Source organism: Nipponia nippon, unplaced genomic scaffold, assembly GCF_047370975.1.
Source record: "Nipponia nippon isolate SJK-2023a ecotype South Korea unplaced genomic scaffold, ASM4737097v1 scaffold_61, whole genome shotgun sequence".
NCBI lineage: Eukaryota > Metazoa > Chordata > Aves > Pelecaniformes > Threskiornithidae > Nipponia > Nipponia nippon.
In genome coordinates, this window is record NW_028262382.1 from 337180 (window position 1) to 359333 (window position 22154).

Genomic DNA, 22154 nt, shown 5'->3' on the forward strand with positions numbered 1-22154 from the left:
GGCTTGCACCGCTCTCAGCTGCAGGACGACTGCACCCAGAGGTTGCTCTGGAAAAGACACTGGAGTGTCCTGGGAGCAGAGGGGTCCTGTTCCAGGTGCAGAGTTCAAAACACCTCTCCTTTCCAGCACAGCTCTGCAGAGTATGAGGAAGAGGACAGGGCAAGGATGCTGATTGGCATGGGCAGATTGGGTGCTCTCAGACATCTCCTAGGTCCTACAAGAGAGCTGTGCTCTTCTGGAAGGATGCTCACAGCCCCGCAGGACTCCCTGCCCAGCATAATCAGGTGTCTTACGGTGCTGTCTGCTAAGGGAAGCAGTGCCTCATTGCCCAAGCACTGAGTGCAGTGTCTGGAGCCTGGAAAATGAAGAGAGGGCTTGGGCACCTTGGTCCCATGGAAACACCTCCAGGGCAGCGCCCTCCAGGTCAGGGCCAGAGCAGGCACTCCCCACCCCCACCCCTTGCCCCACACCACCACCGTTACTGCCAGGGACCCCACGAGCAGGAAGAAGAGCAGTACAGGCAGGTGGAGGAACAAAGAAGAATGCTGTGACTCTCCTCCTAAGGGAAGCAAGGAGAGGAGAGGCGGCCGGGCACTCAGGAAAGCCTTCTCCTCTCCCAGCAGAGCACAGAACCTCCCAGTCAGCAAAAGCGCAGGGCAGTCGCTCTCAGCCCCTTTGCTCTGCCGAGGGAAGCGGCCACGTGTCAGGAGAGATGGCCCTCTGCTGTGCCAGAGCTCTGGCTGCAGAGGAGGCAACTCCTGCCCTGGACCACACAGCCTTGAGGGCAGAGGCTGTGCTGGGTGGGAGACGAGAGCAGGGGTCTTGCGCAGAGGAAGGTGTCTGCATTGGAGGGCATGACAGGGAGCTTCCCAAATTCTCCCTCCCATGCCATTTGGGGTTGGAGTTTCCTATACCTGTCTGCCCATGTCTCTGCTGCCTGGAGCTATCCCTGCCGGGAACTGTTTCTCTGCCCTCCAGTTTTTCCCTGTCAGGGATCACAGACCCCATCACCCACTCCTGTCTGCTCAGCTCTGACCTGAAGAAACCTCCCTGTTTCAAGCAGTCTCTGGTGGTACTCCCCGCTTGCAGGCAGTAAGGAGCAGGTCAGAGAAACCCTGCTGAGGCCAGCAAAGGTGATGCTGGTGCTCTCTGGAGGTAAAGGAGTGGATGGAAGCAGTTGCCTTGGCTCCTACCAGACCTACTGATCTCTCAGCGTGGCAGCTCAGGACTCTCAGGCTCCCTCGCCAAACGCAGCAGCACCTTTTCCCCTTTGTCCTGAAACAGCAGGAAACTGGAAGCACGGCCTCAGGAAAGCTCTTTAGCTGTAAGGTATCCCCTGCCTTGTTCTTCCTCTGCAAAAGCCCCCTCTGAAATGCCCTGGGCAGCTCTGGCTGCACACCCTGCCTTCACCCCTTCCCCCTTGTCTAACATGAGCCCCTGGGCTGGGAGGCCTCCTGACAGACCCTGGAGGCTATGAACGCTTTTGGGGACCCTTCCCGCAGCGGCAGCTGCATTGCCCTGCACCAAGAGACTTACCGTGTCAAGGGCTGGAAAGGTTTCTTCCCTTGCAGCTCTCCTCTCTCCTCCCACTCCAGCCTGCCTTTAATCTCGCTCTGCCCTACTCCTTTGCCCAGAGCCCTGCTGCACTTGGCAGAGGAGTTGCTCCTTGGCAGAGCTGTCTCTCTGCACTGCTGCCTGCTTCCCAGGAGCTCCCTCCACCCCAGGAGCCTGTCTCAGCCCCGGAGGAGGGCACCTGCCCAAGACGTCACTTTCTCTGCCCCCCACCCCACTCGGCGCTCCCTCCAGGTGTCCCTGCGGCTCCCCAGGAACCTGCTTGGGAAGAGACTGAAGGAATCACCGATGTTGCCTCTCTCACCTCTTCAGAGAGGTTTCTTTGCAGCAGTGCCCTTTCTCCTCTCCCAGACACAGTTAGGTCTGAGAATCCCCCTTCTCCTTGGCCCATCATGAGGCAGGACACCTGGACACTGCCAGGGAGTCATCTCCTTCAGCCATGCTGAGGGAAGGCAATCAGCTGAGTCAATGGAGGCATCTCATGCTGGATTTGTAGTGCTGGGGCTGGAAGGGACCTCAGCTCCCTCCCCTGCCTGCCCCAAACCCCCAGGAGGTGGGATTCCTCTTGCTTCAGTCATGGCGTCTGTTACAAATAGGCACCTGCACTCTTTTCCTACAGTCCCATGTTCATCCCCCTGTCTCTCCAGAAATCCAGATGGGTTCTGCCCCTTTATAGCTTGATGGCATTTGGGTACACTGTGTACCGGTGTGCATTAGAGCCTTACACTCCTGCGGGTCTCCTGTTCCAGGCCATCAAATCCATACAGTCCAGTAAACCCGGTTGTCCCTTTCAACCACCTGGCTGGAGGCAGGATCCCCTCTAATCCTGGTCATAGCATTCATAGAATCATAGAATCAAAGAATCATAGAATGGTTTGGGTGCAAAGGGACCTTTAGTGGTCATCTAGTTAAACCCCCCTGCAATGGGCAGGGACTTCTACAACTAGATCAGGTTGCTCAGAGCCCCATCTAGCCTGTCCTTGAATGTTTCCAAGGATGCCGCATCTACCACCTCTCTGGGAAACCCGTTCCAGTGTTTCACTCCCCTCATTGGGAAAAATTTTTCCTTGTGTTCAATCTAAATCTACCCTCCTACAGCAGCCTTCTCTTCTCCAGGCTGAACAACCCCAGCTCTTTCAGCCTTTCCTCACAGCAGAGGTATTCCATCCCTCGGATCATTTTTGTGCCCCTCTTCTGGACCCGGTCCAACAGGTCCATGTCCTTCCTGTACTGAGGACTCCAGAGCTGGATGCAGTACTCCATGTAGGGTCTCACCAGAGCAGAGTAGAGGGGCAGAATGCCCTCCCTCGACCTGCTGGCCACGCTTCTTTTCATGCAGCCCAGGATACAGTTGGCTTTCTGGGCTGTGAGAGCACATTGCCCGCTCATGTCCAGCTTTTCATCTACCAGTGCCCCCAAGTCCTTCTCCTCAGGGCTGCTCTCCATCCCTTCATCCCCCAGCCTGTATTGACACCAGGGGTTGCCCTGACCCAGGTGCACGACCTTGCACTTGGCCTTGTTGAACCTCACGAGGTTCACATGGGCCTCCTTCTCAAGCTTGTCCAGGTCCCTCTGGATGGCACCCTGACCCTCGGGAGTGTCACCTGCCCCACTCAGCTTGGTGGCATCTCAAAACTTGCACTCAGTTGCACTATTCATGTCCTTGATAAAGATATTCAACAGTACTGGTCCCAGCATGGACCCCTGAGGGACACCACTTGTGCGTTGGGTATCTCCAGGGGTGGTCTCCACTCTAAGGTGGGCTTTGACTAGATGATCTCCAGCACCTACAACCTCTCTTCTTCCTCTTGGATTTGACCTTGAAGCTTTTGCAGGATTTCTGATGTCTCCACTGGAGTGGTTGTCTTCTCAGTCAACACCCAAGGTTGAGCTTGAGACCTTCTAAAGATCTAATGGCCACCCAGCACCACCTGAGGAGGACAAGCCTTGAGCCCACCCAAGCTCAGGTGAAGGCCTGGGCAGAGGCTTCCCTCCAAGGAAGGCTGGATGAGGTGAGGGGGAGTCTCAGCCAAGGGCTGAAGGCACTGGGGGAGGTGAGGCTGGCCCACAGCAAGGTGAAGGTCAAGAAGCGGGGCTGCAGCTGGGGCCAGAGGACACATGGGGCATGGCATAGTGGAGGGAAGGGAGGGAGGGGTATGGACAATGGACGCATTTAGGGGTGCCAAGGTTGCACTTAGGGGTCCATGGGGGCCCTTAGGGATCTGGGGGGCAGTTAGGGGTCTGTACAGGGATGAGACCCAGTCTATAAGGTTAAAGAGATCCAGTTTGTACGGGGACAGGGGACAGGGCCCAGTCTCTACTGGGATGGGGCCAGGGGATCCAGTTTGTACTGGGATGGGGCCCAGGCTGTACTGGCAGGAGTTAAAGGGATCCAGGCTGGACTGTGACGGGACACAGCCTGTACTGGGAAGGGATCATGGGATCCATTTTGTACTAGGACGTGCCCAGTCTGTAATGGAAAAGGATAAAAGGATGCAGTTTGTCCTGGGACAGGGACCAGTCTGAGCTGGGCAATGTGAAAGGGATCCAGTTTGTACTGGGATGAGGCCCAGTCTGTGCTGGGAAGGGGACCAAGGGCTCCAGTTTATACTGGGACAGGGCAAAGTCTGTGCTGGGAGGCGTTAAAAGGAACCAGTTTGTACTGGAACAGGGCCCAGTCTGTACTGGCAGGTATTAAATGTGTCCAGTTTGCACTGGGAGAGGCCCCATTCTGTACTGGGAGGTGTTTGAAGGATCCACTTTGTATTGGGAGGGGGCCCAGTCTGTACTGGGAGAGGTAAAGGGATCAGGTTTGTACTGGGACGGGGCCCAGTCTGTACTGGGAGGGGGTCAGGGGATGCAGTTTATAACGTGACAGGGCCCAGTCTGTACTGGGAGGGGTTAAAGGAACCAGTTTGGACTCGGATGGGGTCCATTCTGTACTATGAGGGGTTAACAGGATCCAGTTTATAATGTGACAGGGCCCAGTCTGTACTGGGAGTGGTTAAATGGACGCAGTTTCTGCTTGGAGGGGGGTCAGTCTGTACTGAGAGGGGTTAAAGGGTTCCAGTTTGTACTGGGACTTGTCCCAGTCCAAACTGGAAGGAGTTCAGAAAAAGAAATCTAGGTAATAGCTGAAAAAGTCTTCATTTCCAGCTTTTCATGATTTTTTAAGAAATTTTGCTGATCCCTGAGGGATGCTGCTGGTATCTGGCTCCTCGGAGGACTTTGTACCACTGACAGATTTGTTCCTGATCGTCCAGCCAACTTCCCACCCACCGCAGCATCCACTTCTTCAGTCCAGATGTCAACAATCCGCTCTAGGGAGACCACGGGAAACCACATCCAAAGAGTTGCAGAAGTCCAGGTACACAGCATGCCCTTCTTTCCCCTCCCACATGGGTTCAGCAATCCTTTTCTTGTCCTTCAAGTGATGGAGATAGCTGCAAGAGCATTTGCCCTGCCACCTTCCCAGGGACTGAGGTGAAGCTGACCAACCTGTAACACTCCCAATCCTCCTTCTTGCCCTTCTTGAGGATGGGTTTGATATTTGCCTTTTCTGAGGACCTTGCAGCCTCCCTGATCTCTCTGCCCCTTCCAGGATGTTTTAGAGAGGTCTCATGATGACACCAGCCAGCTCCACCAGCACTTCTCTGCTCCTTCCCACACCAGAAGCCTTCTTCATATCCCACCCTTCCAGCGGAGTGCCCAGGACACAGCACACGCCAGTCCAGGTCCTCTGGCCTAGCTCAGAAGAGAGCCAGAAGTGATTTCTTCCTGCAGGCCCACAGCTCCAGTGGGGTCTCTGCGCAGCTCACAGCTTCCCTGAGCATTTTTCTCAGTGTCCCCCAACCTTTCTAGTCCACAGGCGGTAGATGAAGGGATTGAACAGGGATGTGAGGATGGTGTAGCAAAAAGGGTTTTGTCAAACTGTCTCAGGAGGGCTGTTCTGGGCATCACACCCCCAAGGATGAGGGTGTCATAGAAAAGAGTGGCACTAGTGAGGTGGGAGGAGCAGGTGGAGAAGGCTTTCTGCCTGCCCATGCTGGATGGGAGAGCTGCCCCAGGGAGGCATCTCCGATGCACACAGGATGACCATGTGAACAGGAAGGGGAGGATGGGATCTAAAAAGCAGGTTATGACAGCAAAGAGCACGAGTGTCGCAGTGTCATTGCGTGAGAGCTCCACAATGGGGTGAAATCACAGAAGAAGTGGCCCACTCCACTGGGGCCACACAACTGTATCTGGGACACGACTGAAATTAAGACTGTAGATGACAGAAATGCCCCTAGCGAAGGGGCAGCTGCCCTCTGGAGACAGACCTGCCGGTTCATGAGTCTTGTAGAGAGCAGGGCGTGGCACACAGCCCAGTACTGATCGTAGGGTGTGATCACGGGTAGTAAACACTCGGTACATGCAAAAGGTGCAGGAAACAATACCAACACCGTGATGAGCAGAGATGGTGCTGTCCCCAGTCACACAGCTGGCCATCAGCTGGGGCAGGGTGGTGGGTCTGTAGAAGATCTCCAGGGAAGACAAATGGCCCAAGAAGAAGCCATGGGGGTGTGCAGATGCTAGTTTGCCACCACGTGCATGATGATGAGGGTTTTCTCAAGAACAAAGACTATGCAGGTCATGAGAGAGAGAGGGAAGAGATTTGCCTAAGGGCTGGGAACGTTCCCCATTCCGTAGGTATGGGGGACTCCATCATGGCCCCTGTCCTGGTTTCAGCTGGGATAGAGTAAATTTTCTTCTTAGTAGCTGGTATAGTGCTGTGTTTTGGATTTAGGATGAGAATAATGTTGATAACACACTGATGTTTTCATTCTTGCTGAGCAGAGTTTACACCAGTCAAGGACTTTTCAGCTTCCCATGCTCTGCCAGGTGCACAAGAAGCTGGGAGGGGGCACAGCCAGGGGGGCTGACCCAGACTGGCCAAAGGGCTATTCCATACCATATGACATCATGCTCAGTATATAAAGCTGGGGGAAGAAGAAGGAAGGGGGGGACGTTTGGCGTGATGGCATTTGTCTTCCCTAGTAACCGTTACGCATGATGGAGCCCTGCTTTCATGGGGATGGCTGAACACCTGCCTGCCGATAGGAAGTAGTGAATGAATTCCTTGCTTTGCTTTGCTTGTGCACGTGGCTTTTGCATTCCCTATTAAACCGTCCTTATCTTAACCCACGAGTTTTGTCCCTTTTACTCTTCTGATTCTCTCCCCCATCCCACCTTGGGGGAGTGAGCGAGCGGCTGTGTGGTTCACAGTTGCTGGCTGGGGTTAAACCATGACAGCCCCATTGCCCTTTCTTCACCTATGAGGATGAATATTTGGTTCAGTTTTAGTTGCTTGGGTCTCAGACAGACAAATCAATGCAAGTACATTTATTTTGTTTAATTAGAGAAGGAGTATAGCTCCTTATTTACACAGTCGGTGGGTCACACTACTGAGGAAGATAATGAAGTAGAAGTGGGGTGTCCGCATTTCTTTGTGGACAACATTATCACAAGTTAAAAAAGCAAGAAAAGGAAAAACTTACCCAACAACAATAATGACAACAAAAATTAATCAAGAAAGGCTGGGCCTGTTATGAGTTACATTATGAGTCATATGTTGAAGAAGATGGACACTCTGTAGCTCCTGGAGAACATCCAGTCATCAGTTTCCACACTGCTTCCTTGAGCTCCTGGTTCCTCCTGCTGTAGATGAGGGGGTTCACTGCTGGAGGCACCACCGAGTACAGGGCAGCAACCACTCGATTCAGGGATGGGGAGGAGGTGGAGGGGGGCTTCAGGTAGGCAAATGTGGCAGTGCTCAGAAACAGGGAGACCACGGCCAGGTGAGGGAGGCACATGGAAAAGGCTTTGTGGCGTCCCTGCTCAGAGGGGATCCTCAGCACGGCCCTGAAGATCTGCACATAGGACACCACAAGGAAAACAAAACACCCAAAGACTAAACAGGCACTAACCACAAGGACCCCAACTTCCCTGAGGTAGGCATCTGAGCAGGAGAGCTTGAGGATCTGGGGAAGTTCACAGAAGAACTGCTCCAGGGTATTGCCTCGGCAGAGGGGTAAGGAAAATGTATTGGCAGTGTGCAGAAGAGCATAGAAGAAACCACTGCCCCAGGCAGCTGCTGCCATGTGGACACAAGCTCTGCTGCCCAGCAGGGTCCCGTACTGCAGGGGTTTGCAGATGGCCACGTAGCGGTCGTAGGCCATGACAGTGAGAAGACAATACTCTGCTGATATGAAAAAGACAAATAGAAAGAGCTGGGCAGCACATCCTGCATAGGAAATGGCCCTGGTGTCCCACAGGGCATTGGCCATGGACTTGGGGAGAGTAGTGGAGATGGAGGCCAGGTTGATGAGGGAGAGGTTGAGGAGGAAGAAGTACATGGGGGTGTGGAGGCGGTAGTCACAGGCTACGGCGGTGATGATGAGGCCGTTGCCCAGGAGGGCAGCCAGGTAGATGGCCACGAAGAGCCAGAAGTGCAAGAGATGCAGCTCCCGCATGTCTGCAAATGCCAGGAGAAGGAACTCAATGATGGAACTGCTGTTGGACATCTGCCTCTCTGCATGGGGACCTGCCCAAGGAGGTAAAGGCAGTGAGAAGTTAGGGTAGAGTTCTCTGAGCAAAGCCTATTGCAGTTCTCATGGAAACACCCCAGACTGCCTTGCACCTTTCAGGGAGACCTTTGGCAAGTCCCTTTCATGAGCTCTGGTTGGTGCTGGCTGAGGGTGCCATGTGGAGCAGGGGGCTCTGCTGTGGGCTCTGGAGGTGTCAGTCCTGTCCTACAGCAATAGGTAATAGCAACATGGGGTGATCTCAGATTAAATCCACTTTGGGTATCAATGAGCTTTCAGCATTGTTGCTCCCATTTCACCCCACTGCAGAGCAGAGCCGAAGGGATTTTGTTTTTTTTATCTCGTTCTAGTTGCCACACCACAACTGAGAAGTGCTTGTAAAGCAGAAATCCTTGGCACTTCTGCTGTACTCCAAGTGACATGTTGTGGGTGTTGACAGGCAAAGGGACTGTCCCTTAGTGCAGGGTGTGGAGAGCTGGTCCGTCCATCAGCCCTGGTCTCAGCTGCCTTTTCCTTGCAGCTCTTTGAGCTGGAGGATGATGACCAGATGTTCCCCTGAGAAGAAACTGGAAACTTCTGAGAGCGGAGGAATCCAGTTCCCAAGTGCAGATCTCCAAACCCCTCCCCACCATCTCATCGTACCTGAGCAGGATCTCAGCTCTCCCCTCCCAGCCACGGACACACAGGGCTCATTGCAGCTGCCCACACAGATGATGAGCCACATTGCCATGGCCTTAGCACTGAGTTGTCTTCTCCATGGGACACAGAGAGCCTATGGGAGAGCTGTGCCCTTCTGGAGGACAGCCTGCATCCCAGCAGGACCCCCAGGGAAAGAGTCAGAAGTCCGGAAGACAGGGAGTCCTTAGGTGAGGGTCAGCTCATTGCCAGCCCCACACACTGCAGTGCCCAGAGCCCCCAGGTAAGGTGGGGACAAAGGCAGCAAGGCCAGGAGGGGAAAGAGAGAAATGTCCCAATGCTCCTGCCATGGGAGGAAGGACAGGGACAGACAGACAGGCACTCGGATTTCTCCTCACTGTGGGTTGGGCTGCCAAGAAGAAGGCAGCCTGAAACCCCATGACCCTGGGGGCAAAGGCTGTGCTGGGTGGGAGAGGAGACCAGGAGGGTGCTCCCTGAAGGTGTCTGTGCTGCAAGGGATGGCAGGGAGGTGCCTGAATCCCCACTGCCATGGTGTTTATGGGAGCAGCTCCCTCTCCCTCCCTGCCCATGTCTCTGCTGCCTGGAGCTGTCCCTGCCAGGAGCTGGTTCTCTGTCCCCAAGTCTCCTCCCTGTCCGTGCTCAAACAGCCAGTCCCCCCCACTGTGTGCTCAGCTCTGCCCTGCAGACATCTCCTGGCAGCAGGGCACTGCCCAGGGGCATCTCTGCATGTGCAGGGGCTCAGGAGAAGCTCAGACAAGTCCCAGTGAGAAGCAGGGTCTCAGTGCCTTCTCCAGAGCAGAGGAATAAATTCCCATCTCCCACTGCCCACCCAGCCAACTAAGAGTGGAAAACGGAAAGCACAGATTCCTTCCCTTTTAGGTAATCCTCATCTTGACCTTCCTCTTGAAAAGTCCCCTTGGAAATCCCCTGGGAGTAATATGGAGCTGCAGGCAGCCCTGACCCATGCAGTACCCTCTCAACAGAGGGACCCGGTCTTACCCTGCCAGGGGTCACTCTTTGCACACACAGCTTCTCCCTGCAGCGTTGTGGGCAGCTCCCCGGGCAGGCTGAGTGCTGACCCTGGCAGGCGGCAGAGTCCCTTGCCCTGGCACACAGCCCCCTGGGGTGCAGGGATCCTGCTCTGAAGGATGGCCCTGGGCACGTCTGGGTGCACACCCAGCTTCACGCCCTTGCAGCCATCCCCAGGAGAAGGCAGCCATCATGACCTTTCCTTCAGATGGTGCGGCAGGGAAGCCCTGCTCTGGAGCACGTCCTCCTTCTCCACCCCAGAGAAGCCAAGAAAGACATCCTGATAGGTCCTGTCAGTCATGGGATGTACCAGCTCTGGAAGACCCCTCCACGATACTCATCTGAATTTCCCTGCTGCCAGAGACTTACTGGGTCAAATGCTGTGAAGATTTCTCTGTGAACAAGCTCAGCTCTTCCTTCCACCCCAGACTGCTTTTAACCTCTCTCTGCCTCACTCCTCTCCCCTCGGTGCCTGCAGGCAGTGCCCTCAGCCCTGCTGCGCTTTGCAGAGGAGCTGCTCCTGGGCAGAGCTGTCTCTCTGCAGGGCTGCCCACTTGCCAGCAGCTCCCTCCAGCCCAGGAGCCCAGCCCAGCTCAGCAGCAGAGGCCCAGCCCAAGGCAGCGCTTTCCCTGCCCCTCTGGGCTCCCTCCAGGTGTCCCTGGGGCTCCAGGGGAACCTGCTGTGAAACAGGCTGAAGGAATCACTCATGTTCCCTCCTTCAGCTGGGGAGAGACACTTCTTTCCAGCAGTGTCATTTCTCCTATCAGAGATGGAGTTAGGTCTAAAAATCACCCTTTTGTCTTACCATGAAGTAGGACACCCAGACAATGACAGGCAGGGATCTTCTTTAATCCTGATGAGGGATAGGATTCAGCTGGAGACTGAGACTCAGTGGAGGCATCTCATCCTGTGTTTCTATTGCTAAGCACTGGAAGGGGACTCAGCTCATTCCTATGCCTGCCGCAAATGCACAGGAGGTGGGATTCCTCTTGCCTCAGTTCAGGTGGGCATTAAATAGGCACCTGCATGTGAGCTCCTTGCCTCAGCTCCTGTGGTCACTGGTGAAGATGTAGGTCAGGAGTCGGCTGTTCAGATGAAATACCTGCTGACATCTGAGGTGCCAGAGGTTGTCCAAGGCACGTGCAAGGCAACTGCACTTGTCCCTGTTTACTACTTTCTTGGCAGCCTATGCTGCCATCTGAGCAAATGAGGTCATCTATCATAGGGAGAACTAAGCTTTGCTCTGTCTTTTCCATCAGCTGGGTTGACTAGATCTCCATGGCCTGTAATGATGGTTTTCATCCTCACATTGCCTGATCAAACTGCGGACTGTTACTCGATTTCATGTCCAAATAGATGTCTGTAGTGTTCTGTGAGATGCCAAGGCTCTCACCCGTACCTACGTGTGGCTGGCAGGTACAGCACAGGGAAGCCATCCCCATTCAGAACAAGTGTGTGTCGGACACCCCAGACAGCATTGCAGACAGGTTCGGTGCCTTTGTGCAAGAAACTGTTTGCCACCACTGCAGTGTGGCAAGGTCCGTCCCTTCTCTACCCAGTAGATGTAAGGCAGGCCAGGAACACAAGGCACATCACACTGGGGTCTCCACTTGTGTGCCTATGTTCTCAGACTGCTGTTTTATCTCTCCACCAGCCTTTACTCACCCCCTTGATGATACAATCAAGGAACGGACCAAGAGGTTTCACATTGGCCTGACAGCAGCACCTTGTCATTCACGGAGATCACCTTCACGTCCACCAAAGGCCCTAAGAGGCAGCAGAGGCACCACTGAAATAAACCTCTTTCTTTCCAGGGCTGCACTTCCCAGCCCCATTTTCCTCTGGCCTTGGGGATAGCAGGGTTTGCTCACTATTGTGGCAGCCAATTGCAGCTTTATGTTTCCATCTGATGTCCACTCTGGAACGTCTCTGCTCTGAAGCAAAGCCTTTGCAAACAAGGCTTCTCGGACGCTGGGTACCAGGTTTCCATAAGACAAGTCAGAGTTTTGCCTGGAGCCACAGCTGAGGAGCTACAGCCCAAATGTGCACTGATGCCCTCAGCCAGGGGCACAGCCAGGCCGAGCTGGAGCCTGTGCTTTTTGACATCGATGGAGTAACTGCCAAGGCATGATGGGACAAGTCACACGGCTTGGGGTGCTGCAATGGATGGGTACAGGCTTTTCAGGAGAGATAGGCTGGAAGGATCAGGAGTGGGGCTCTCTCAGAGTGAAGAAATTAACTGCACGTATGGAGCTCCTCTGTGGGGCAAGTGACAAGTTGGGTGAGCCCTTGTGAGCGAGGGCCAGAGGAGGGGCCAGTAAAGGTGACACCGTGGTGGGAGATGAGAAACCCACAGTCAGGGTGGGGAAGTTGGCCTAGTCTTTTCTAAGCATCCAAATGAAGTCCCTGGATGTAGAAGCCTGGGTCTCACTGGAGACTGCAATGTCCCTGGCATTTAATGGAAGAGGAACACAGCAGGATTGTCGTGGTTTAACCCCAGTCGGCAACCAAGCACCACACAGCCGTTCGCTCACCCTCCCCCAGCTGGTGGGATGAGGGAGAGAATCTGAAGAGCAAAGGTAAAAAAACTTGTGAGTTGGGATAAGAACGGTTTAATAATGGAAATAAAATAAAATTAACTTAAAAAAAAATCTGTAATGAAAAGGAAGACAACAAGAGAGAGAGAGGGGAACAAAACCCAGGAAAATCAGGTGATGCAACCGCCTACCAGTCACTGACCAATGCCCAGCCAGTCTCCGAGCAGCCATCACTGCCCCCTGGCCAACTCCCTCCAGTTTATATACTGAACATGACATCATATGGTATGGAATAGCCCTTTGGCTAGCTTGGGTCAGCTGTCCTGGCTGTGCTCCCTCCCAGCCTCTTGTGCACCTCCTGGCTGGCAGAGTATGGGAAGCTGAAAAGTCCTTGTCTTAATATAAGCACTAGAATCACAGAATCATAGAATGTCCTGACTTGGAAGGGACCCACACGGATCATCGAGTCCAACACTACTTAGCAACAACTAAAACACCAGTGTGCTGTCACGTTATTCTCATGCTAAATCCAAACCACAGCACTATACCAGCCATTAGGAAGAAAATGAACTCTGTCCCAGCTAAAACCAGGACAGAGTTCTATACCATCTACGTCGTGCCCAGGTCCCATACTTTCCAATACATTTCAATTAATTGCCACCACTTTTCCTGTCTTTTAATATATACACACAGACATCATTCCCTTGGTCTATGGGCCATGCCTCTAAAATGTCCGTTGGGTTCATTGAGTCCATGACTTTGGGCTTTACCTGTCATAACAGTCTTTCAGGGCAGTAGAGATGGTGTGTCGTCTTGGATCGTTGCATGCTGAAGTCAGTTCTGGTTCCATCACTGCTGCACTTCGCTTGGTTTCATCAAAGTTCATTCTTTATTAATCTGGGTGATTCTTACTGTAATACCATTGATATGGCATATAGGCACCATAGAAGTGATGACATACACTGTCATTTAGCAATTAACATCATACGATTCAGTTCATCATTGGCTATTTTCACCCAAAATCAAATCCCCATGAGGTACACATCAGAATTCCCCATCCTTCCACATCACCCACCAAGTGCACCCACGTCCTTGAGCAAAAGCAATCCCACGAGTGGGTTTGCCTTTGCCCAAGGTGGGAGTAACCCAGACTGTCTGCCCCACCATATTTTTTATGTGCACTACATGGACTTTATTCCCTTTTACATTACGTAGAAGTTTTGGTTGGGCAGGGCCAGCTCGATTGGCAGATCCCCTAGTGTTGACTAACCAGGGTCTTTGCTAAATGTGTGTCCCAGTGTTTGACTGTCCCATCACCCGTTGCTCTCAGTATAGTCTTTAACAGTGCATTGTATCATTCAATTTTCCCAGAGGCTGGTGCGTGATAGGGGATGTGATACACCCACTCAGTGCCATGCCTTTGGCCCAGGGGTCTATGAGGTTATTTCAGAAATGAGCCCCATTGTCTGACTCAATTCTTTCTGGGGTGCCATGTCGCCATAGGACTTGCTTTTCAAGGCCCAGGATAGTGTTCGGGGCGGTGGCATGGGGCACAGCACATGTTTCCAGCCATCCGGTGGTTGCTTCCACCATTGTAAGCACATGGCACTTGCCTTGGCGGGTTTGTGGGAGTGTGATATCATCAATCTGCCAGGCCTCCCCATATTGATATTTCAGCCATCGTCCTCCATCCCAGAGAGGCTTGAAAGCTTGGCTCGCTTGATTGCAGAGCATGTTTTGCATTCATGGATAACCAGTGCAATAGTGTCCATGGTCAGGTCCACCCCTCAATCACGAGCCCATCTATGTGTTGCATCTCTTCCTTGGTGGCCTCAGGTGTCATGGGCCCACCGAGCTAGAAATAATTCACCCTTCTGTTGCCAGTCCAGGTCCACCTGAGCCACTTCAGTCTTAGCAGCCTGATCAGCCTTAGCAGCTGATTGTTTTGAGGTTCTTCAGTGGCCCGACTCTTGGGTACGTGAGCATCTACGTGACGTACTTTTACAGCCAGGTCCTCTACCCAGGCAGCAATATCTTGCCACAATGTGGCAGCCCAGATGGGTTTGCCTCTGTGCTGCCAGTTGCTCTGCTTCCATTGCTGCAACCACCCGCACAGGGCATTTGCCACCATCCATGAGTCAGTACAGAGATGGAGCATTGGCCACTTTTCTCAGTCAGCAATATCTAAAGCCAGCTGGATGGCTTTCACCTCTGCAAACTGACTCGATTCACCTTCTCCTTCAGCAGTTTCTGCGACTTCTTGTATAGGACTCCATACAGGAGCTTTCCACCTCCAATGCTTCCCCACAAGATGACAGGACCCATCAGTGAACAGGGCATATTGCTTCTCATTTTCTGGCAGTTTATTATACAGTGGGGCCTCCTCAGCACACGTCACCTCCTTCTCTGGTGATATTCCAAGATCTTTGCCTTCTGGCCAGTCCATGATCACTTCCAAGATTCCTGGGCAACTGGGGTTTCCTGTTCGAGCCCGTTGTGTGATGAGTGTGACCCACTTACTCCATGTAGCATCAGTTGCATGATGTCTAGAAGGGACACTGTCTTTGAACATCCAGCCCAGCACTGGCAATCGCGGTGCCAGGAGGAACTGTGCTTCAGTACCAACCACTTCTGGAGCAGCTCAAACCCCTTCATATGCTGCCAGTATCTCTTTTTCAGTTGGAGTATAGTGGGCCTCGGATCCTCTGTATCCCTGACTCCAAAACCCTAAGGGTCGACCTCGAGTCTCCCCCGGTGTTTTCTGCCTGAGGCTCCAGGAAGGGCTGGTCTCCCTGGCTGTGCTGTAGAGCACATTTTTTACACCTTGTCCTGCCCAGACTGGCCCAAGGGCTACTGCATGAATTACCTCCTGTTTAATTTGTTCAAAGGCTTGTTGTTGCTCAGGGCCCCATTTGAAATCGTTCTTCTTCCAGGTCACTTCATAGAGAAGGCTTAAAACCAGACTGTCATTAGGAATATGCATTCTCCAAAAACCCACAATGCCCAAGAGAGCTTGTGTTTCCTTTTTGCTGGTTGTTGGAGACATAGCTGTTATTTTGTTGATCACATCCATTGGGATTATGCCCCACTTCTCATCTTCCCTGTTGGTATCTCCTCAAGACATTGAATCTCCATCCACCGCAAAAGCCATGGGAGCTGTCCTTCCCCACCTCAGCTCTTATTCCACTGATGTCACAGCTCTGTGATGGCACACGGGGCTCCCGCTCTCTGTGCCCCAGGCTGTGGGCTTTGGTGCTCGTTTGGGCTGCAGCACCTCAGATGTGGCACCAGGGCCAAGGGCAGACTTGTCACATGGAAACCTGGTGCCCAGAGATGGGACCCCGTGTGTGGAAAGGCTTGGCTTCCCAGCAGAGGCACGCTGGAGTGGGTGGCAGGTGGTGCCATAATGATGGATGAGGTTCCCACACCGAGAGCAAAAGCTGCAGTCCCCAAGGGCAGAGAGAAAGAGGCCTGGGCTGTGCAGCCCTGGCAGGAGAGGGCTTTGCTGTCCCAGGTGACCCTGCAGCAGCGTGGGGCCTGTGCCAGAGGTGGAGCTGATCTGCAAGAAGGACAAGGTGCTGCTGAGAAAGTCCCTGGGGGAGGGCAGCCTGTGATCCAGCCACACTGTGGACATCATGCTGAGGGCTGACTGGACAGAAGGCAGCTCTGCAGAGAAGGATCTTGGCATCGCAGAGGAGAAGCAGCTGAATATGAGCCAGCAATGCACCCCCATGGCAAAGGCCAACAGCCTCCTGGGCTGCATTAGGAAAAGCATGGCTGGCAGATGGAGGGAGGTGACCCTTGCCCTCCACTCAGCACTGGGGAGGCCCCATCTGGAGTGCTGTGTCCAGTGCTGGGCTCCTCACTACAATAAAGTTCTTGACCTACGAAAGCAAGTCCAGCAAAGGGCCATAAAGCTGTTTTAAGGGACTGCAGCATCTTTCATAGAAAGAAATGCTGAGAGATGTGGGACTGTTCAGTCTGGAGAAGAAAAGGCTCGGAGGGATCTTATTCATGCATATAAATACCTGATGGGAGGGCATGAAGACCAGGGAGCCAAACTCTTCTCAGTAGTTCCCAGTGACAAGACAAGGGGCGATGAACACAGCTAAAAACACATGAAATGCCATCTGAACCCAAGAAAGCACTTTTTGACTGTGAGGGTGGTCAACCACTGGAACAGGATGCCCAGAGAGGTTGTGGAGTCTCCATCCATGGAGATATTCCCAACCCAGCTAGACAAGGTGCTCAGCAACCTGCTCTAGCTGACCCTGCCTCAGCTGGGGGGTTGAACTAGATGATCTCCAGAGGTCCTTTCCAATCTCAACATTTCCATGATTCTGTGAGTATAAAGGAGAAAAGTAAGAGAGAAAGAAAGGAACAACACCTAGCCTTGACAACAAATATGGTGGGATCCCATGGAGAGGACCTAAGCTGGAGCAGGGGAGAAGTGTGAGGAGGAAGGAGCAGGAGAGATGCTCTGTAGTGACTGTTAACCACCTCTTCACCATCCCCCCTACTCCTCGTGGTGTTGGGGTAGGTAGAAGAACTGGGAACAATGGAGTAATTTGAGCCTGGGGGAAAGTGTGAGGGGAATGGTCTTTAATATTTTTCTCATTGTTTCTCACAATCTGAATCTTTACATAATTGGCAACAAATGAATTTGATCTTCCCTAAGTCAACGGCTCTTTGCCCATGATGGTAATTGGTAACTGTACTCCTTTACTTTATCTTGACCCATGAGTTATTCCATCTTATTTTCTCCCTTTGTCCTGCTGAGGCAGGGGAGTGAGTGAGCAGCTGGGTGGGTGTCTGGCTGCTGGCCAAGGCTAACCCACTACAGAACCACCACATCAGGACTGCTGCATGCAGCATGGGGCTTCCCAGCAGAAGAAAGACCCTGACAGAATGGAGCAAGTCCTGCAGAGGCCAGAAGGGTGGCTGGGACCTGCAGAACATTATGGACAAGGAGAGGCTGAGAGTGCTGAGTTTTTGAGAAATCCCTCGAGTCAAACACTGAAGGAAGGACCCACTCCAGTTGAGGGATCTCACTCAATGGAGATAGTCAGTATTTGTTGAGACAAGGCCATGAGCACCTGTTCAAGCTGGATCTGTCTGAGAACTGGCTTGGCTGAGAGACCAGCTGTGGCAAGAGCTGTGGGGCTTGTGTGTAATAAGTGTCAGCATGACACTGCTTCCCTTTTTCTTAAAATTGGTGGTGGAGTTTGGTACAACTGAGCCCTGGAGGAGGACAGAGGTGACCATGCAGCAAAAGTCCCTTCTCAAGGCTGGGATGTACGACCAGAGATGGAAATGGCCAGTGTGTGACACTGTTCTGGGACAGTTTTCCCAGGGCAGCTTCCCTGGGGTGTCCAGGGAACATGGCACAGACCTGGCCCCTCTCTTCTGCACCTTCGGTGCCTTGCTTCCTTCACCATGATGCCTGACTCTGCACTGGCAGCACCCTGCTGGCTGCCCCCACCCTGCACACTCACACAGCTTAGCTCTCCACTGGTGCTTTCCTCTCCCGGGCACTTCCCAGCCCAGCCCCTCCCCAGCTCTCCCCAGCTCCCCTGCCCCCTCCTCCAGCCCTGCCCAGCAGAGCAGCCCAGTTTGGGTTGGCCCCATGGCAGTTGCCACCGCAGCATGCTGCAGAGCTCTGGGTACTCACCCCACAGCCCCAGCCCCTCTGAAGGGCACAGCAGCTGCTGGGGGGCAAAGAGGGGCATTCAGGCTCCCAGTCAACCCCAAGGCTGGTGCTGGCCCCAAGGCCATGAGGAAACAGGCTAGGCACTCTCTAGCTCTCCTGGATTCATATTGTAGGTGGTGCCCATACCTGACTGAATTTGTCACCTCCTCTGCCTCCACCAGCCCCACTCCTCACAACAGCATGGCAGTCCTGGCCCTGGGCCTCTTCAGGCAGCTCCCGAATCTCTCCAGTCTCCCCTCCCTCGGGCTTCTGAGTCCCCACTGACTCCCATGGCACTGCAGAGTCCTTGTTAGTGGATAAGATGATTTAGTGCTTTGCTTTTGGGGGACTTCACCTTTGAGGGTGTTTCACCTTCTGAGCCTCCATTCATTCCAACCCCAGGGCACGTGGTGAGTCCCCATCCTCTCCTCTCCTCACCCCTCCAAATTCATTTCCCAAGAGTCTCATATTTGCCATCAGTCCTTTCATAGATGAACAAACCTGAGGAGAGAATGGGAGCTCATGGGCCATCTCCCCTCCCATTGGACACCAAGAAGAGAGCTTTTAAATCCAGAGCGCTTGGCCCAGTGGAACCCAATGTGACCATGAGACTAACTCCCAAAATATTGAGAAGAGAATGAGAACAGACTCCTTAAAACACTAATTCGTTGGACATTTTCTTGGCAGCAGCTTTGGAGGAAGAACCCAGCCTTCAGGCACTGGACCTGGGAGATTCTGTTTTATTGAAGAGATGCTATTGGGCATGCCACATATCATACAGTGCTCTGCAAGAGTCAGAGACAATAAGATCAAGCCTCAAGACAAGAAGTATGAACCCAGCAAATTATCTATAATCAGGATTATCATAAGAGGAAACAGCAGACTCGTGGCCTAAGAGAAACTGTGAGAAATGTGCAGAGAATGGGAGGCAGGTTATTGTTGCTGAAACAGCATCCATTGGGCCAGTTCCCATAGGGCATCCTTGAGGTCCTGGTTCCTCATGCTGTAGATGAGCAGGTTCACTGCTGGAAGCACCACCGAATACAGCACTGCCACCACCACATCCAGGAATGGGGAGGAGGTGGCAGGGGGCTTCAGGTAGGCAAATATACCAGTGCTAACAAACAAGGAGACCACAGCCATGTGAGGGAGGCACGTGGAAAAGGCTTTGTGCCGTCCCTGCTCAGAGGGGATCCTCAGCACGGCCCTGAAGATTTGTACATAGGACACCACAAGGAAAACAAAACACCCAAAGAGTAAACAGGCACTGACCACAAGAAGCCGTACCTCTCTGAGGTCGGCATCTGAGCAGGAGAGCTTGAGGATGTGGGGGATTTCACAGAAGAACTGGTCCAGGACATTGCCTTGGCAGAGGGGTAGGGAAAATGTATTGGCAGTGTGCAGCACAGCATAGAGAAACCCAGTGCCCCAGGCAGCTGCTGCCATGTGGACACAAGCTCTGCTGCCCAGGAGGGTCCCGTAGTGCAGGGGTTTGCAGATGGCCACGTAACGGTCATAGGCCATGACAGTGAGGAGAGAAAACTCTGCTGCAATCAAGAAGGCGAGCATAAAGATCTGGGCAGCACATCCTTGGTAGGAAATGGCCCTGGTGTCCCACAGGGCATTGGCCATGGACTTGGGGAGAGTGGTGGAGATGGAACCCAGGTCAAGGAGGGAGAGGTTGAGGAGGAAGAAGTACATGGGGGTGTGGAGGTGATGGTCGCAGGCTACCACAGTGATGATGAGGCCGTTGCCCAGGAGGGCAGCCAGGTAGACGGCCAGGAAGAGCCAGAAGGTCAAGAGCTGCAGCTCCCGCGTGTCTGCGAATGCCAGGAGGAGGAACTGGGTGATGGAGCTGCTGTTGGACATTTTTTCACTTTGGCATGTGGACTATTCAAGGAAGAAAACACAGTATGTTAGCAGAGACTTCTCTGGGCAAAATCAAAGCCATTTCCCATAGACTCTGCTCATGCTACACACAGCCCCTTTTCATTTTCCAGCAGACCTTCCTTCAGCTTTGTGACTGGAGCTCTGGTTGGTGCTGGCAGAATGTGCCATTAGGAGCAGGGCCCTTGCCCGCTGATTGCTGAGGAGTCAGTCCTGCTCTGCAGCAGTGGGGTCATGGGAATGGTGGGGGCAGGGGCCAGTCCTGGTCTTCAGCTTTGTCAGATGAAGCCACACCTAACACAGAAGGGCCTGTCAGCGTCTTCACTGCCAGTGCCAAGGAACTGGCATAGCAGAAGGCAGTTTGAGAGGTTTGAGGTTTTCTACAGCGCCCCACATCCCCCCTGAGGATTGTCCTGGGATGTCAGGAACCCTCAGCATTTCTGCTGCTCTCACGGAGAACAGAGTGAGCCCTGCGAGGCAAGACGGCTGCCTGTGGCTCAGTGCAGTGAGAGGATCTGGTCACACCCTCCGTCTTGTCCCCAGCTGCCTTGGCCTTGCACCTTCATGAGACGGAGGGCAAGCACACTCTTATGTTACGCAGCCAGACACTGCTGAGAGCAGAGGGATCCAGTGCAGACTACTAAATATGTCAGCCTTTCTCACGGTCTCAGCACCCCACTTCTAGCCCAGGACACGCATGCCTCCTTTCACCAACCCAACAGCATTTCCTCAGCCATAGAGTCTCTGCATTTCTCCGTGGGGCTTCCAGAGAACACAAAGGTGCTATGGGACAGGTTTGCATGCTGGAAGGCAGCTCACAGCTTGGAAGGACACCCTAAGGAGATGATAGCCAATTGTCTTAATGTTGGCATCTCATGAAGAGAAAATTGACTCCTTCCCCAGCCCCACAGGCTGCATTGCCCACAGCCCCACAGATTAGAGGAAAGCTGGGACACTTGTTCCCATCGACATGCCTGCATGAATGGACAAACAAGATCAGTGTGTGACTCTGCAGCTGAAATTCCCATCCCCAGGGAGTCTGACAGCAATAAAAAGATGACTTTAAAATGGGCAAGTGGAGAAACAAGGAAAAATACAGTGAGGGTCTGGCTGAGAGAGGCAAGGGGGGAGGCAGACGGACACGCAGGACAGCGTTACCCTTACCCAGCTGTGCACGCCACGTCCCAGACAGTGATAATGCAGGACAGTTGCCCTCAACCCAATTGCCAGTCAGTGGGAAATGGGGATGTGGCAGGAGGGATATGCCCTTGCTTCTTCTGCTGGTCTACTGGACAGAGAGGTGACTCCCAGCCGAGACCCCATGGTTGGGAGGGCCGAGGGCTGTGCTGGGTGGGAGAGGAGAGATGAAGGGATTGCTCAGGGAAGGCATCTACATTGCAGGGGTGGCCGGGAGGTGCCCAGATCTCCCCTGCAACAGGGCTTCCATCAGCAGGTCCTTCCTTTCCTGCCCGTCTCTACTGCCTGCAGCTATCCCTGCCACGAGCTGTTGCTCTGGCCCCACGTCTCTTCCCTGCCAGTGCTCACAGACCCCATCTCAGCCCCTGTGTGCCCAGCTCTGCCCTGCAGCCTCTCCATGTGTGCAGGGGCTAAAGAGCAGGTCCCACAAACCCTGATGAGACTGGAAAGGTGCTGCTGGTGCCATCTGTAGCCCACCCAGCCAACCAAGAGGAGAAACCTCAAAAGACAGACACCTTCCTTTACAGGAACTCCATCTTGAAAAGTTCCCTCAGAAACGCCTGGGGTGAGCTGGAGCTGAGAGCAAACCTGACCCACACAGCACCCTCTCAACAGCAGAAGGACCCTGCCCTGCCAGGGGCCACTCTTTCTACCCACAGCTTCTCCCCGCAGCTACATGCGGAGGTCTCCAGGCAGGCTGAGTGCTGACCCTGGCAGGTGACAGAGTCCCTGTCCCAGCACACAGCCCCCTGGGGTGCAGGGACCCTGCTCGGAAGGACGGCCCTGGGCACCCCTGGCTGCACACCCACCTTCACACCCCTTTGGACATTCCTGGAAGAAGGCAGCTGTCATGCCCTGTCCCTCTGACAGTGTGGCACAGAAGCCCTGCTTTGGAGCATGTCCTCCTCCTCCACACCAGAGAAGTACTGAGAGTCCTCCTGAAACATCCCATAGACTGTGGGATGTGGCAGCTTTTGGAGATCTCTCCAGGAACTGCAG

The 22154-nt window shown here is 53.5% G+C and overlaps 3 protein-coding genes across 3 annotated transcripts in view; 1 reads left to right on the forward strand and 2 right to left on the reverse strand.

The window, feature by feature from the left end:
* LOC148051266 (olfactory receptor 14A16-like) overlaps positions 1 to 22154 on the forward strand; it is a 36231-nt gene that overhangs the window by 8911 nt on the left and 5166 nt on the right. The window contains exon 2 of the mRNA XM_087738207.1: positions 16622 to 16626. Coding sequence (XP_087594333.1) covers positions 16622 to 16626 — 5 coding nt within the window. The remainder of the gene's footprint in view (positions 1 to 16621; positions 16627 to 22154) is intronic.
* LOC148051268 (olfactory receptor 14C36-like) lies at positions 7173 to 8138 on the reverse strand. Its single transcript, XM_087738201.1, has one exon. The coding sequence runs from the start codon at positions 8136 to 8138 to the stop codon at positions 7173 to 7175; it is 966 nt and encodes a 321-aa protein (XP_087594327.1).
* Positions 19005 to 19940, reverse strand: LOC148051269 (olfactory receptor 14A16-like). Its single transcript, XM_087738193.1, has one exon. It carries the CDS (start codon positions 19938 to 19940, stop codon positions 19005 to 19007), a length of 936 nt encoding a protein of 311 aa, XP_087594319.1.

Bases quoted from the DNA above. Each gene is read 5' to 3' on its own strand.
- LOC148051268 (XM_087738201.1), bottom strand. From the start codon at position 8,138: ATGTCCAACAGCAGTTCCATCATTGAGTTCCTTCTCCTGGCATTTGCA.
- LOC148051269 (XM_087738193.1), bottom strand. From the start codon at position 19,940: ATGTCCAACAGCAGCTCCATCACCCAGTTCCTCCTCCTGGCATTCGCA.